The 15,352-nt window shown below is 60.8% G+C and overlaps 1 protein-coding gene across 1 annotated transcript; it reads right to left on the bottom strand.

The window, feature by feature from the left end:
* Window positions 1–8,783: 8,783 nt before the first annotated feature.
* On the bottom strand, window positions 8,784–12,729 carry MBD3 (methyl-CpG binding domain protein 3). The gene is made up of 5 exons (XM_006897991.1): window positions 12,571–12,729; window positions 11,737–11,874; window positions 9,841–9,931; window positions 9,510–9,687; window positions 8,784–8,979 (listed from the first exon to the last, which is right to left on the bottom strand). The coding sequence occupies exons 1-5, from the start codon at window positions 12,670–12,672 to the stop codon at window positions 8,784–8,786; spliced, it is 705 nt and encodes a 234-aa protein (XP_006898053.1). The 5' UTR covers window positions 12,673–12,729.
* Window positions 12,730–15,352: the final 2,623 nt, after the last annotated feature.

Genomic DNA, 15,352 nt, shown 5'->3' with positions numbered 1-15,352 from the left:
GGCCGCCCCCGGGCCTGCAGGTGGGTGCCTGGGGCGTGCGCTGTGCGGGGCTGCTCTCTGGGCCGCGGATGGGGACGCTGAGCTCGGGGAGGGGAACCCCGCGCCCCTGACGCTGGACTTTCCCTGTGCGGGCGACCCTGACCCACTAATGCTGGACGCTCTGTGTGCTAGGGTGGGGGACCCCGAGCCCTGACTCTGCACGCTCGCCGTGCCAGGGACCCCGAGCCCCTGGCGCTGGGCGCTGCCTATGGGGGGGAGAGGGATCCCGATCCCTGACGCTGACTGTAAGGGGGCCCCCTGACCCACTGACGCTGGACACTCGCTGTGCTGGTGAGGGGGACCCCTAACCCTGACGCTGGGCGCTCCCTGGGCCGGGAAGGGGGACCCCTAACCCTGACGCTGGGAGCTCGCTGTGCTGGGGAGGGGGACCCCTAACCCTGACGCTGGGCGCTCACCGTGCCGGAGACGGGGACCCAAATCCCTGACTCTGAATGTTCGCTCTGGGGGGGAGGTTCCCCGAGTCCCTGACGCTGGACGCTCGCTGTCCTCGGGAGGGGGACCCTTACACCCTGATTCTGGGTGCTTCCTCTGCAGGGGAGCGGGACTCTGAGCCCCTGACGCTGGACGCTGTGTGGGGACCCTGAGCCCACTGGGTACTCGCTGCGTGGGGACCCTGAGCCTGCTGGGCGCTTGCTGGGGGGGACCCTGAGCCCACTGGGTACTCGCTGTGTGGGGACCCCTGGCCTCCTGTGCTGGTTGAGCCTGCCTTGTGCAGCAGACAGACTCCCTAGCATGTCTTTGCTGGACTCTCCCTGTGCTGGGAAGCCCACCGTGTCCTGCCCCAGGCCCCCTCATGTTAGCTGTCCCCCTCCCTCTATTCCTGCCTCTCCTCCTGGTGCCAGACACACCTCCCCAGGTCCCTTGTCCTTGCTGGGCCCTCTGTGCAGGGGACTGTACCCCTGTCCTTGCTGAGCCTTTCCTTGTGCTGGGGAACACTGTACAGGGGACCCCACATGCCCTGTCTTTGCTGGGGCCTCTGTGCTTCTGTCTCCGTTTGCCCTCCCTGCACTAGAAAGTCTGCTCTCTCCCTGCCCTGTACCCCCTCATGTTGGGGATCCCCACCTGCCTCCTCCCTGTGCCAGAGACATCTCCCCAGGACCTCCATCCTGGCTGGGCCTTCCCTCACCCAAGGAGTGCACTATCTCCCCTGTTCCCTAACTGACCCTTGTGAGGGGGTCCCCCTTTTCCCCTCATCCCTCTATTGAAGAAGCCTGGGTCCCACGTGCTCCTGTCTTTACTGTTCTAGCCCTGTGTCAGAGGTCCCCTGTCCCCTGCAAGACCCTTGGCCAGCGTCCCCCCGTCCCCACATCCCTCTCCTGTCTCCCCATCTAGGGATCCCCAGCCATGCCTCATTCTCCTCACGCGGCCCCTTCCCCCTAGGGCATACCCCTTGTACTGCCCCCTCTCCATGCCCATCTGTACTGGCTTTCTCTGTGTCAGAGAATCCCACACACCCCCATTCCTACAGTTTCCCCTTGTGCCCCCAGCCAAGCCTGCACCCCTTGCCCAGGGAGTTCCGCACACGGGCTGAGGCGTGGAGGTGAAGGACTGGGCCTTCTTCCCACAGCGCCTGGGTCCTGGAGCGGAGGGTGAAGGGCAGTGTTCCAGGCGTCTGGTACAGGGGAGCCAGCCACCTCCCAAACCCTCACCCATGCTGTGGACACCTGGCATCCACCTGCTGGTCATCACCTTGGGCGACCCACTGTCCAGCGGCTCTGCCTCCTGCTGCCCCTTCAGCACAGGAAGCCTGGTGTGGGTGTGTAGGAGTGTGGGGTGTCTGGGATAATGAGGCTGGACCAGGGCCTCTGGTGACAGAGGGGACACCGAGGCCTGGTGGCTGACCTGCCTTTGAGTGGGGGTTCTCATTTGCGCATTCGTTCCTCAAAGTGCCCCTGACCCCTTCAGCCCTCAGGTGAGGTCTTCACAAGCTCTTTAGCAGTGGTCCAGCCATGTCCACCCTGCCCACCCCCCTCACTGCCTGCCCAGCTTCTTGTCCTGGGTCCCAGTCGAGCTCCTTCCCTCTGGAGAATGTGCTGGATGGAGAGGGGTGCAGGTGGCTGGGGGCCACTACTACACCCCAGCCCCTCAGTGTCACCTGGAAGCCCTCAGGCCTCTTTTTTTTTTTTTTTCATTAATTTCAATGAAGATTTACAAAGATTTTGGAATTCCATTCATTGTTGCACTTTTCTTGCCGCCCACCCCACCCCCACCCCCACTTCTCTCTTCTTGGAAAGCAAAAGAAAAACTCCTTCATTGGTACACAATCCCCCTGCACCCCCCACCCCCATCCCGAGTATACTCCACTCTTTAACCCTCATTCTGAACTCTTATGATAATCATAATGCCCTAAAATATCTTACTTTTAAACTGTTCTCTCCCTCATCGGCTTCAATGCAGTATACATAATTTTGGATGCCTCTTATTCAGGAGAGAAAGAACACAGAGGGCTGTGAACACAGGTGCCGAACTAAAAAGTGCGGTCAAAGAGAGTCAAAGTGGGAGCTTCCCGATGAGAGATGTGAACTGGGAGAGGAGCAGGGAAACAGATGTGACCCCAGCACCCCAGAGATGACAGCGGACAAGCTGTCCCCTGTTCTGGGGAAAGCGACATGCATCCCCAGTCTCCCTGATGGAGAGAAATCAGAGTGTCTCAGACTCAAAGGATGAACCGCGCGGGACAAGGGAGAGAGGAAGAGACCAGACAGACCCACAGACACTGGAGTGCTGCCCCCCCCCGCATTGTGATCTTGCATGGAAGTCTTCAGAAATGTGTTTCAGACTCTCTGGAAATGAAGCCAGGGGCTGGGATAAACAAATAGGTTAAGCTACTGTGGAATAAACGTGTTGCATTGGGTAAGCCTGTGGCCAGGGACCCTCCAAAGTGCTGGAGAGCAAGGGTGTCACTTTAAAGACTAAGGTGCACCTGACCCAAGCCATTGTCTTTTTCATTATATGCTATGTTTCTGACAGTGAATAAAGGTGACAAAGAAGAATTGGTGCCATTGAGTTGTGGTGAACAGTACATGGACTGCCGAGTTGGTGGGGTTGGTGTTAGTACTGTTGCATCAGAACCACCTCATAGCTGACCTTCCAGCAGGTTTTCAGAGGCAGCAAATTGCAGCGGAGGAGATAGCCCATCCTTCTCCACAGAACAGCTGTTGGATTTGAACAAAGTGCGATTGGGATTGCAGCGCAGCTTCTCCCTGCAAGGCCACCAGAGGCAGCAGGCAGGCTCCCCCTTAGTTGACAGGGTCACTTGGAGTTCTCTGCTCGAAGGTTCCTAACAACAGCTCACAGAGCTGCTTGGCGTCACCGGCTCTCGGAGCTGGTAAACAGCATGAGAAGGGACTGCCCATCTTTCTCCCATGGAACAGCTGGTGAACTTGACCTGGTGCCTATGGGCTGGAAGTACACTTTTTTTTTAACTTATTTATTTTTTATTATTAATTTCAATGAAAATTTAGAGACTTTGGATTTCCATTCATTCATTGTTGCACTTTTCTCCCCTCCCAACCCTCCCCTCTAGTACACTACCCTTTTGGAAAAGTGAAAGAAAAATTCTTTTATTGTTTTACAAACCCTCCACTCCACTTTGCAGCCTTGGCTCTGTCATGACAAAAATACCTAATAATGTTCCCTCTTTAAGTTTCCTCCCTCATCTGTTTCAATGCAGTATACATTATTGAACCCATCCTTCTCAGTCTCCCTCCAACCCCGAGGTCAGTCCTGCTTTACAACAGTGGCACCATGCAGTATTTGTCCTTTGTGACTGAGATACTTCACTCAGCATAATGTCCTCCAGGCTCACCCATTTTGAATAATATTGCATGAGTTCTTTGTTTTTTAGTGCTGCGTAGTACCATTGTGTGAATATACCAGAGCCTTTGTTGATGGGCACCTGGGTTGTTTCCAATTCCTTGCTATTGTGAACAAAGCCACAGTAAACATGGGTGTGCATATATCTGCTTGGATGTCAGTTATGGTCTCTTTGGGGTATATTCCCAGTAGTGGAATTGCTGGGTCAAATGGTATTTCTATTTGCAACATTTTGAGAACGCGCCATACCGCCTTCCACAGTGGTTGCACCATTTTGCACTCCCACCAACAGTGAATAAGGGTTCCAGTTTCTCCACAACCTCGCCAGCATTTGCTGCTTGCTGTTCTGTTAAATTTTGCAATTCTGACTGGGGTGGGATGATACCTCATAGTTGTTTTGAGGAAGTACCCCTTCTTACCCCTGTGCTGCCATTGCTGTTTTGAGGTGCCCTGAAGTCCAGTGCAGCCCGTAGCGGCTCTGTGAACAGCAGATCTGAGCCTGTCCTCTCCTGTGCCATCCTAACAATCTCTGGGGCACTCGAGCCCCTTGCTGCAGTCCCTGCGTCGTCCACCTGGTGGGGGGGCTTCCTCTCTCACCGTCCCTCCACCTTTCCAAGGAGTAGCCTCTCCTGGCAGCATGCCCAAAGTGAGGCAAAGCTTCGCCGTCCTTGCTTCCGAGGAGCGCTCTGGCTGCAACCTCTCCGGGACGCCTCTTTGATCTTTTGGCCCCGAGCTTCCTAACAGTTCAAGGTGGGCACTAAGCTGAAACCCACCGCTGGCGGTCAGTTCCTGCTTCTGATCACCCTCCGTGTTACGGGAGAGGGAATTTTAACAGGAGGAGTTTGTCCATCTTTCTCCCACGTAGCTGCTGGTGGATTTGAACTGCCCAAGTCGGGCAGCCTTTGGGTCGGTGTGCAGCTCCCTCAGCACTGCCACCAGCATGCAAGCTAGCCTTGCCATCTCACGCTGTTGTCTGGGGGCTTTCTCCCTCCCTGCACTGGCCACTCGGTGGCTGAGTGACCTCAGACGGGAACTCCCCCCGGCAACCACGCTTTGGAGCTTCGGCTTCTGGTGGGGCTGTGTTCCTTCTTGGACACGTGTGTCTGGTCTTTACCTCTGTCCTCAGTCACAGCTCTGTGTCACGACTTCCCACCACTTGCTGGAAGTCAAGAGGAAGTCTGCTGTCAGGGACCTGTTGTACTGCTGATGGACAGTGTTGCCAGTTTAAAAGACTAAGGTGCACCTCATCCAAACTGTGATCTTTCCAGTGACTTATGATGCCTTAGAGAGTTGGACAGCGAATAAGGATGACAAGAGAATTGGTGCCCTTGAGCTGTGGTGTTGGAGAAGAGCACTGCACAGCCCATGGATGGTGGAGCAGGCGTGTCTTGGAGAGGCTGTAGCCACAGTGCTGGTTGGAGGCAAGGAGGTGAAGCTTTGCCTGACTGATTCTGCACATTCTGTTACGAGGGGCTCTTCCTTGGAAAGGACATCATGCTTGAAAGGTGAAGACGGTCCGAGAAGACTGGAGTGTCAGAGATGGCGACGGCACAAGGACAGGGCTCAGATGTGCTGTGCAAAGGTCGTGCTCGGCCCAGTGATGGTGTCTACCTACCACCTCTCCCGTGTATGGAGTCCTGGGGGCAGCAGGTACACGAGACTGCTCCCATAGCCGCTCCAGCTTGGAAACCCTGGGGGGGCTGGCTCTCCTGTGTCAGCATGGGGGTCACCCCAAGTTAGAACCCACAGCTGCATGCCTTGGCTTGACTTAGCCGGTTTCCAAGTCAGGCCCAGGGGCAGGTCTTTAACACGATTTTGGGGGAAACAAACTACATACCAGTGTGTGTGTGTTGTGGTCAGCTCTGCTCTGTCTGAAACTGCACCCAGGAAGTTAGGACAGAGCAATGTGGAGAGGTGGCGGGGTGATCCCAGTGGCCCGGGGTGCATGCTTGAAATCTGAATTTTGAGTTAAAAAGCACTGGCCTTTGAGGGTGATTTGGAAATGTCTGGGTGAAGCTGGGGCTGTGCTGGTGGGGGTAGGCGCTGTGTCCAGGCCAGGGGTTCACTCTAACCCCACTACGTACCTGTCAAATCACAGCTCGCTGTCACCCTCATGCTGGGGGTGCCACTGCTCGGTGGGATCCCGCTTAGACCCCATGGGTCCAGCAGGGCTTTCCAGACCAGGCAGGACTGGCCATCCACACGTGGAGTGAGACCAGAGTGCTGTGGAGAGCACATTGTCTGCGATGCCAAGGCCTTGGCCTTCACGTGCCACCGGACAGAACTGCCTCCCCAGAGCGGAAGGCCAGTGGGGGAGGAACCCCTCCACGAGGTGGCCTGAGGCGAGTGGGGCATGGGTTCGGCACAATGGGGGCAGCTGCACGGGGACCACTTGCTGGCACACAAGGACTCCCTGGAGGGCGCAGTGAGGCGGCCAGCAGGCCTCAGCCTCGGGCCCTGGGTTGTGGGTAGACTCCAGCACCTGGTGTGGCCCTGCCTGCCCTGAGGTTTATGTGAGGGTGTACGTGGTGCTGTGCTGTCCAGCAGACTGTACCCCAGGGTCCCCTTGGAGTTGGGGGTGAGAAATCTGTGTGCACACTTACTGCAGAAAGGGCTGGAGGAAAGAACACACATGTCCTTTACAGACAGGACAGGCCCAGGACTGTGTGGTGCCCTGCCGGATTGAGTGCTGCTTCCAACATGCCGCCCTCGAGGTTCTGCCTTTCTGACCTGCCGCCTTTCCAGCGTCATGTCCCTCTCCAAGGACTGGTCCCCTCCACCAGCATGTGTTTCCCCCAACCCCAAGGAGCTGTGATGGGACCCCTCTCCAGTGCGGGGGACTTAAAACTGTCGGGCGGGAAAGCCACCGAGACCCTCGGTTCCTGTGAGCACAGCCCAGGGCAGGTCTGTTCAGGGACCCCCAACGTAAAAGCCAGAGGCCCAGCCTGTGAGCATGTCACCTTTTCCAGTGCTCATTACTGGGGTATCCAACGCAGGCCTCGTGGTAGGCCCGTGGGTGGGTGGGGGCATGTACACCCCCAGCCAAGGCAGCCCAGCTCCCGTCCACTGACATGTAGGATCTCAGAGGGCAAAGGGCACCATGGCTGTCCTTGTGAGAGGCCTGTGTGAGCAGATGGACATGGGAAAGCTGGGAGGCCCCAAGGGTTCACCATGTGAGGCTAGGATCTGCCCAGGAGACAGCACACAGGTCTTCAGGACTGGCCATGCTTAAGGGTTCCTACCCTCGGAGTCACGATGTTGACCATGGCCCACCCCTCTCAAAGGGCTACTTGTCAGCTGACCAAGGCTGAAGAGCCTGGGGGGCACGAGCTCCCCCAGGCAAGGATCCTAGAGGCGGCTGCCAGGCAGTGGGGCCCATGTGAGGCCAGGAGGCTAAGGGACAGAGGACAGGCCCGTGGGCCTCAAATCTCTGGGAAGTGAACAGCTTCATTTTTCTCCCACAGAAAGCCGGGTGGATTTGACCCAATTTCCCAGTCCATGGCCAGGTGCTAGCCACTGCACCACCAGGCTGTCCCCTTCTGGTACCCACTGCACTGTCCTCGTCCAGCTCACAGGGACCGAGGGCCAGCAGCCTTGACAGGAGTGGGAAGTGGACTGACCTGGGGACCAGGCCTCCGGGCAGCAGGCCAGCGGCTGTGACTAGACCACACAGCTCTGTGCGCCCTCACCCCTGGGCCTGAGCAGGGTGCAGGCCCAGCCCCGCCACGTCCCACACAAAGGAAGTCAGGCTCCAGTCACACTACCCAGATGGCTTTATTCCCCGACTGGCCGTGGACACAGCAGTCCTGTCCCCGCGAGGCTGCCTCCTGCAGGGGCTGAGGCCCAAGCTGCCCCACCGAGCAGGCCTCGCCTACCAGGTTTGGCTTAGAGCAGGGCTGTCCAGCGTTGAGACCAAGCTTGGGAAGGAGCAAGGGGCGGCAAGTCCCCAGTATCCATTGCCCATGGTCGCACCTGTGCCATGGATTCCCTGCCCAACTGATCCAGGGTGGGGGATGGCAGGCAGAGGTGCCAGCTGGCCAGAGACACCTGGACTGGAACTGTCCAGTGCCTGAGGCCGAGACACAGGCTATTCTGGCCCGAGTGTCCTCAAGATTGAGGAGCCCGGACAATGGGCAGGAACTGGGGACAGAGCGGCAGGGCTGGCTATTCCCAAGAGGGTCCGGCCCTGGCCTGTCTCCACCCAGGAGGCCATGTCCACCAAGAGAAACTGAGGCAGCCTCCCACCTGCTGTCCAGGCCGGCCGTCCAGCATGGTGGGGCAGGACAACCATGCTTGACTGGGTGCCGCAACCCGGCTTGGCTGACCAACGTGGGGACACGGAGCTGGGGCTGCAGACCAACAGTGCCCAGGCCTGACCCTCAGAGTGGGCACACCGTCTCCACCACAGGATACCTGCGCCTGTCCGGGCCAGCTTCCCAGCACTGCCCGCTTACGGGCCCCCGCCAGTTCTTCAGCCATGTCCAGAGCCCACGGCCCACAGGACCGGCCTCCAGGTGGTCGCAGGTGTCCAGGAGCCAGGCTATCCCCTCCAGCAGCACACGAAGCGACCAGCACCAGGCCCAGCCTTGGTCACAATCACGCACACACAGGAGGCCCTTCTGAGCCCGGCCGCGGCATCAGGGCGGCCCTCCAGCCGTGTCCACAGCAGCGTCGGGGGAGGCCTGGTTGTGCCCACACCCCTTTCCGGGGCACGGAGACGAGGTGTGGAGGGCCCACCGCCGCCTGCCTGCCTCCCGCTCCCACAGGAGCTCTGGCCTCGGAAGTCAGGGTCTGGTCTCGGGGCAGCAGGGCTGCGCTGGGCACACAGCAGGCGGCAGTCCAGGCGCAGGGCGCCCTCTGCTGAGACCCCGGAACACGCAGCAGTGAGGGGCGGCCCGGCCCCGCCCCTAGGCGTGCTCCAGCTCGGGGTCTGGCTCGGGCTCCTCCTCCTCCTCTTCATCCTCCTCGTCGTCCTCCTCCAGGCCAGCTTTGTCCAGCGGCGCGTCCCCGTCGCGGGCCAGCTCCTCCACGTGGGCCAGCATGTCGGCCATCAGCGCCTCCTCTAGGCGCTTCCGCACCTGCTGGACCAGCTCCTCCTGCTTCCTGGGGGCACAGGCCGAGGGCCGGGTGAGTGTGGGGTTCACGTGCTGTGCTCTGTCCTCTGAGGACGGGCCTCCAAGAGCCCAGGGACCCCAGAGTGGACAGGGCCACTGCAGAGGGTGCAGGTAATCCTGGGGTCACTCGAGACCTGGCTGGTTCTCAGAGAACGGGGTGGAAGGGCAGGCGGAACGTGACCAGCAGGCAGGAGGGAGCCCCGGGAGGGTAACCACCTCTCCCAGCTGTCGCTAGTGTCCACGCGTGCTGGTTCCCAGGAAACTACCCACCTCCTACTCCCTCTCCACACAAACGAGCCCCGCACGTGTGTCCAGACGTGGGAAGCCCTGAGCAGTGTCACCCAGCTCCCTCATCCACCTCCTGCCACCTGTCCGGCGGCTCTGCCTGACCACTGGCAGGGATAAGAAGGGGTCTCCTCAGAGACAAGGTGCAACCAGGCCCTTCAGCCACCCTCAAAGGACAAGACCCTGGACACGTGGTCCAGCTCGAGCTGAGCGGGTCCACGGCCTGGCGGCTACCTGATGTCCTCGTCGGTCACCATGAAGGCCTTGCACAAGGGCTGGGTGGTGTTGAGCCAGACCCCCGGGTTCTTCTCCACAGCAGCTGACAGCTGCCCAGTGATGGGCATCGTGCTGGTGTGCAGGGCGCTGGCAATGGCTGACAGCAGGGTCTCGTCCGTGCAGCCGGGCCCCACACCTGGTGGGTGGGCACCAGAGCGCTCGTCACTGGCCCTGAGGTGGGCAGGCATGCAGGGAGCACACAGGGGCACAGCACGGAGCCGCACGGGTTCCCGGGGCCCATCCCGGGTGCTGGCTCACCCACCCCAGGTGCCCCCAGGCAGCCAGTCACCTTGCAGCCCCTTGGGCAGGTCCATGGTCTTGACCAGCTCTTCGGCGATGTCGAACGCGTTCAGGCCGCTCAGCTTCTTCTCCCAGAAGAGCTGCACCAGAGGAGACAGTGACCAGAGGACACAGTGAGGGGTAGAGCGGGCAGCCCGCTGACCCTGACCCCACTCCCACTTCACCCACAGGTTCGCGGGCAGGACAGTCCTCTGTAGGCACAGCCACGAGGCATCGGAAGAGAAGTTTGGGCAGTGGGAAGCCCAGCAGTGTGGTCACTGCCGTCCACACCACCAGCTGTTGTTGTTGCACACCATTGAGTCACTGTTAAGTTGGAACTGACCCATCGCTGACCAGCAGTCAGTCCCTCTGGAGGAGACTGGCCATCCTTCTCCTGCAGAGCAGCTGGTGGCCTCGAACTCTTGCCTTCAGGATTGCAGGGCAGCTTCTTGCCACTTGAGTTTGTTCTGAGCTCCCGTCCAGGGCAGAAACAGGACAGGTGGACATGGTCTAAGCACCCTCACTGGCTTGTCTACCCGTATCTCCGGGGAGGGTCATGTAAGGAGAGCTGCCTGGCGCCCCCGGCCACATGCACATGGTGACCATAAATGCTGAGCTCTGCGCAGCGACTCTGGTGACGAATGCTGGAACTGAACCCGTAAAGCCCTGCTTCAGAAGCCCCTGGCACCCCTGGGCATTGTGGGAGGGTCCTCAGACACCCCTGCAGGTTGGCCTGTACCCCCGAGCCCTGCCCTCATCCTGACCCTGGTGAGTACAAGCTTGTTTGGGAAACCGGTCTTTGCAACTTGTATTGTTGTTGTTATGTGCCGTCGAGTTGCTTGCAACTTGTATAGAGGGGATTAGTACAGGGTCTCTGCTGGCTGCACGGAGCAGGGAGGGAGGGAGTGTGTGTGTGTGTGTGTGATGTTACAGATGTGTGTGCAGAGTGGATGTCCTCAGTGTGAAGATGTGTGCGTGCACGTGTACACGGAGATGTGTGTGCAGAGCGGATGTTCTGTGCGCGCACGTGGACACGGAGCAGATGTGTGTGCCAGTGGAGTTTATGGAGCAGGGGTGGGTATATGTGTCTCAGGGATCGTTTTGTGCGAAGGCAGAGGCGGACGGACGTGGGGCCACCAGCCCAGCAGAAGGCCTCCATGGAGCCTGTGGAGGACACGTGGGGTGCAGTCTCCCTAGCCCTCGACTGGACAGTCAGGGTCTGAGTGTGGTCACCGAGAGGCAGGAACCTGACAGGTCCACAGGCCAGCATTCTGCAAGTCCTGCGTGTTGGCAGCTGTGCTCATGGTCCAGCCATGACTCCCTGCCCTCTATCGCACGAGGACTTCACAGGGCCGGGGACAGCGAGTGTGGACCGGCCACTGCCTCTAGTGACCATCCAGCTGAGGGTCCTGGGTCACGGACTGATCATGACCAACCAGAACCTACTTCCCCTGTGGTTGGAGGGGCTGCAGTCTGCCAAGGTTACCGGGCATGTCCGCTCATTGCCTTGGTCCCGGCGTGCCGAGCTCCGGTGAACTCAGGACAGCCACCTCCCTGGGCACGCATGTCCCCGTTCCCCCATCTCGAAGTCAGGGAGCCCAGAAGCTCAGCTTGGGACCAGTCCTCCTCACCGCAGAAGACCCCGCTCTCTCTGTACACAGATGTGTGGGTCAGGCCCCAGCCGACACTTTGCATGATGAGGCCGAGGAGCTCTCTGGCTGCAGGCCAGTGGTCATCACAGCCGAACAGAGGGGCCACACAGCTTGCAAGTGAGCAACGAGCCCATGACCTTTCAAGTGGCCCTGGTCTGTGAAGCTGTCCCAGGACGAGGCAGCGGCTGAGCACCCCACTGCCCAGAACCCCCCAGCAGCTAAGGGCCGGGAGGCTCCGAGCAGGGACAGCTCACCTGTCGGGGCTGGTCCACAGCCTTCTGGGGGTCACTCTTCACCTTGTTGCTGGGGTGGTTGGTGATCTTGGTCACCGGCTGCTTGAAGATGGACGCAGTCTGCCGCACCGGCAGTGCAGTGTTCAGGTCGGGCTTGCCCTGCGGGAACAGTACGTGGAGGCTTTGCCCCGAGAGGACTCACCTGCCCCGCCTGCCAGCACGATGGGAAAGGCCCCCCAGCCTGGATTCCAGGGGATGGTCAGGGTGCTGCCTGTACCAACTGCGCAAACGCCCTGCTGACCTTGGGTCCCAGGTCAGTCAGCATGCTGGCCACCTGTCTTCTCCTGATACTAGAGACTCCCGTGTTTGAGGCAGCCATCACCTCACTGCACCTCACTTCTCAGTGTGGACGCCTCAGTCACCTGAGGACCCATCACCCACCTACCCTGCAGGGCTCGTGTCCCCACCCCAGTCACACACCCATCTTGTCCCCTCCTCAGCCTGGCTGCCTCAATTTAGGTTCTAATCTCTCCTCCCCAGGGCTGGGCGGAGCACTCCACTGCGGGCCTTCCTCCATTCCCACCACTGTGAAAGCACGGCAGGAAGGGGGCTCCCCCAGCTGCAGGCCCTGCTCACCCTGACCTGACCTGGGGGAGTCGCTCACCCTGACCTGACCTGGGGAGTGGCTCACCCTGACCTGACCTGGGGAGTGGCTCACCCTGACCTGGCCTGGGGAGTGGCTCACCCTGACCTGGCCTGGGGGAGTCGCTCACCCTGACCTGGCCTGGGGGAGTCGCTCACCCTGACCTGGCCTGGGGAGTCGCTCACCCTGACCTGGCCTGGGGAGTGGCTCACCTTGACCTGGCTGGAGGAGTCATAGCGCATCCGCTGCCGGCTCTTGTTCACCTTGCTCATGAGCATCCTGCCCGTGCGGAAGTCGAAGGTGCTCAGGTCCATGGAGCCACCCAGGTAGCGTGCCAACTGGGGCTTGCTCCGAAACTTCTTCCCACTGGGGCTGCGGGCAGGGAGCCGAGGGTCAGTGCCCGGCCATGGCACCCACCACAGTCCCTCCCCAAGCCCAGCCGCTCCCTGCAGCCACTGCGAGTCCAGGTCAGGCACCAAGCTGACCACACACTGGGTGAAGGTTCAAGCATGCCCATGAAAAAACCCCAAGGGCATGTGAGGGACACTCGAGAGTGACCTCTTCCTCGTGGTATGGGCATCGGAGGAGGATTTCCTGCTATGACTAGGAGCCTGAACCCCAAGAGCTGCAGGCAGTCAGAAGTGAGTGTCCGTGGGGCTCTTGCTGTGAAGTCAGTGCCAACTTACAGGCTCTATGTGTCACACAAGGTCATGCTGGACACGTGGCCTGGCTGCCGTGGCCACCAAGGCTGAGGGCCCGAGGTGGTGCTGCCACCAGGGAGAGGCCCTGACGTGACCTAGCGACTCCACACCCTAAAGAGACCCCCAGGCACACACAGCTGGACACGAACGTGCTGCCCTCAACGGCCATACGCAGAGGCAGGAGGTGATAGACAAGCTGGACACGGGGCAAAGGATGGCACGCGGCCTTAAGGGACCACACGGTGGATGACACTGTCAGGTACCATCAATTCAGAACCAGCTCACCCTCAAAACCACAATGCTGAGGGAGAGCCCAGACACAGGGCCACTAGTGTCCAATCCCACTGACATGCCAGGGACACAGAGAACAGGTCAGTGGTGCCAGGGGCTGGCTCCCGCTCGGGCTGTGCCACCATCACACCCCAAGAGTGCTCCAAGACCACTCGGAAGCCAAGGTGTCAGCACGCCAACGCCACCAGGCTGTTAAAGGAAAGCAGGGTGGACCCGTGCCAGGTGCTCAGCACCGCTCCGACCCTGTGCCCAGTCCCCGCGGATGCTCAGCCCTCTGGACAAAGCCTCATGGAGGCCGCCACCCCAACAGCTCTCTGCCTTCAAGGCCACTCCCTGGCCCAGGGTCTGGCACCCCAGCCTCTCTGGACACTGTCTAAGGACACAGGCACACACCTCCCCCAACCCGGGAGCCTGTGTGGGGCTGGAGCACTGAGACCCCAAGGAAGCCATCCCCAAGGTTCTGGAGGGCTAACGTGAAGGTGCCCGGGGCAGGACAGGGCCCACAGCTTCTAACTCCTGCCCCAGCCCTGGGAGGTGCAGGGCCCTGCAGACGCCCCTTGCTGTCACCCCCTCTGCTGTTCCACCTCGGGGTGGAGTGGAGGCAGAAGGTGGGTGAGTGGGCGCTGTGCGGAATTTGCTGGCCGGAGCTCGAGTCCGTCCTGCAGGGTGGCCAGGCTGCACCTCACACACTCTGGACACCTCCCCACGCCAGACCCTGGACGGACATCATGTCTGGAGAAGCAGAGACCCTCGAGAAACTGCAATGACACAAGGTCGTGACTGACCACAGCTTGTCCACGTCACCTGACAGCCTGAGGCAGCGAGGGGACTGTTAATGGGCGCAGGCTCCTGCCAGGTGAGGGGGTCACGCTAGGATTGGCTGGGGGCAATGGTCACACAGCTCTGATACTAAATTGCCCTTACCCTGGTGAGGAGAACCAGGTGCCTGGTCTCAGAAGACAGGACAGCTGTCATTATCTGTCGTCCTCCACCAGCCAGCCATTGGAGCCAGGGGTTCATCACCGGGGCCTCTCACAGTGGGCCCACACTCGGCTGCAGCCCTGGCCTGACCAGAGGTTGCGGGGGGCGGGGCATCACCTCTCACCATGTCATCACACAGCCTGGCTCAGTGCGAGGTCACCTCCCCAAGGGGACAGCAGACACCCACACTCTTCAACATCTGTCACCCAGGAGGGTCACACCACTGAAGGATGGAGGGATGGGAAGGCTGCTGGCTAGGGGGCAGGGGGCGGTTGGGCAGCGTCCACCCCGACTGGAAACCCAACAGGAGAAGCAAGGGTGGGGATCTGCACTGGCCCCCGGACAAAATCCCATCTTTCGGGTTCCAGGCCGGCTGTCCAGGAGGGTGGTAGTCTGGGAGCAAGCACACAGGCTCCAGGCTGCCCACTGCGAGGCTACTGCCCTTTCCAGAAACCCCCACCGGGATGCGTGTCCTGGCCACTAAGCCCCAAGCTCCTCTGCCGCGGCTCCCGCAAATCGGGGAGGACAAAGTCCAGAGGGGACCTCGGAGGCAGGTGGTGGACCACGTTGCCGGACACCCCCACCCCGGCAGGAACCCGGCAAAAGGATCGTCGGGAGCCCAGGAGCGGGAGGGCGGGCAGCAGGTGGCCAGCCGGCCGCTGCGCCAGCGAGCCAGCCCTTTGTTCCAGAGAGGGGGCTCCTGCCAAGGCCAGCCCCGCCCTCCACCTCCGCGGGGGCCCCGAACCCCAGGAACGCAAAAGCAACGCGTGCGCCCCGGGCTCCGAGCCGCCCACCAGCCCGCGGGGCGTTCACACCTCGCTAGTCCAGCCCCGCCGCCCCGGACACCCGTCCCCCGGGGCGGGGCCCCGATCTGCATCTTGGGCACGCCTTCTCCGCCCCCCGAGCCCGCGCCTCGGACCCCGCGGCCCCCCGAGTCCCCACGCGTCCCGTCGGGATCGAGGGGAGCGTCCAGCCCCCACCCCGGCCTCCCAGCAGCCTCCGGCCGTCGCCCCTCGCCCGC

This window comes from Elephantulus edwardii, unplaced genomic scaffold (assembly GCF_000299155.1).
Source record: "Elephantulus edwardii isolate Elephantulus edwardi_28Jun2011 unplaced genomic scaffold, EleEdw1.0 scaffold00217, whole genome shotgun sequence".
NCBI lineage: Eukaryota > Metazoa > Chordata > Mammalia > Macroscelidea > Macroscelididae > Elephantulus > Elephantulus edwardii.
The sequence above is the reverse complement of the archived record's forward strand: the minus strand, read 5'-3'. Positions and strand labels throughout refer to the sequence as shown.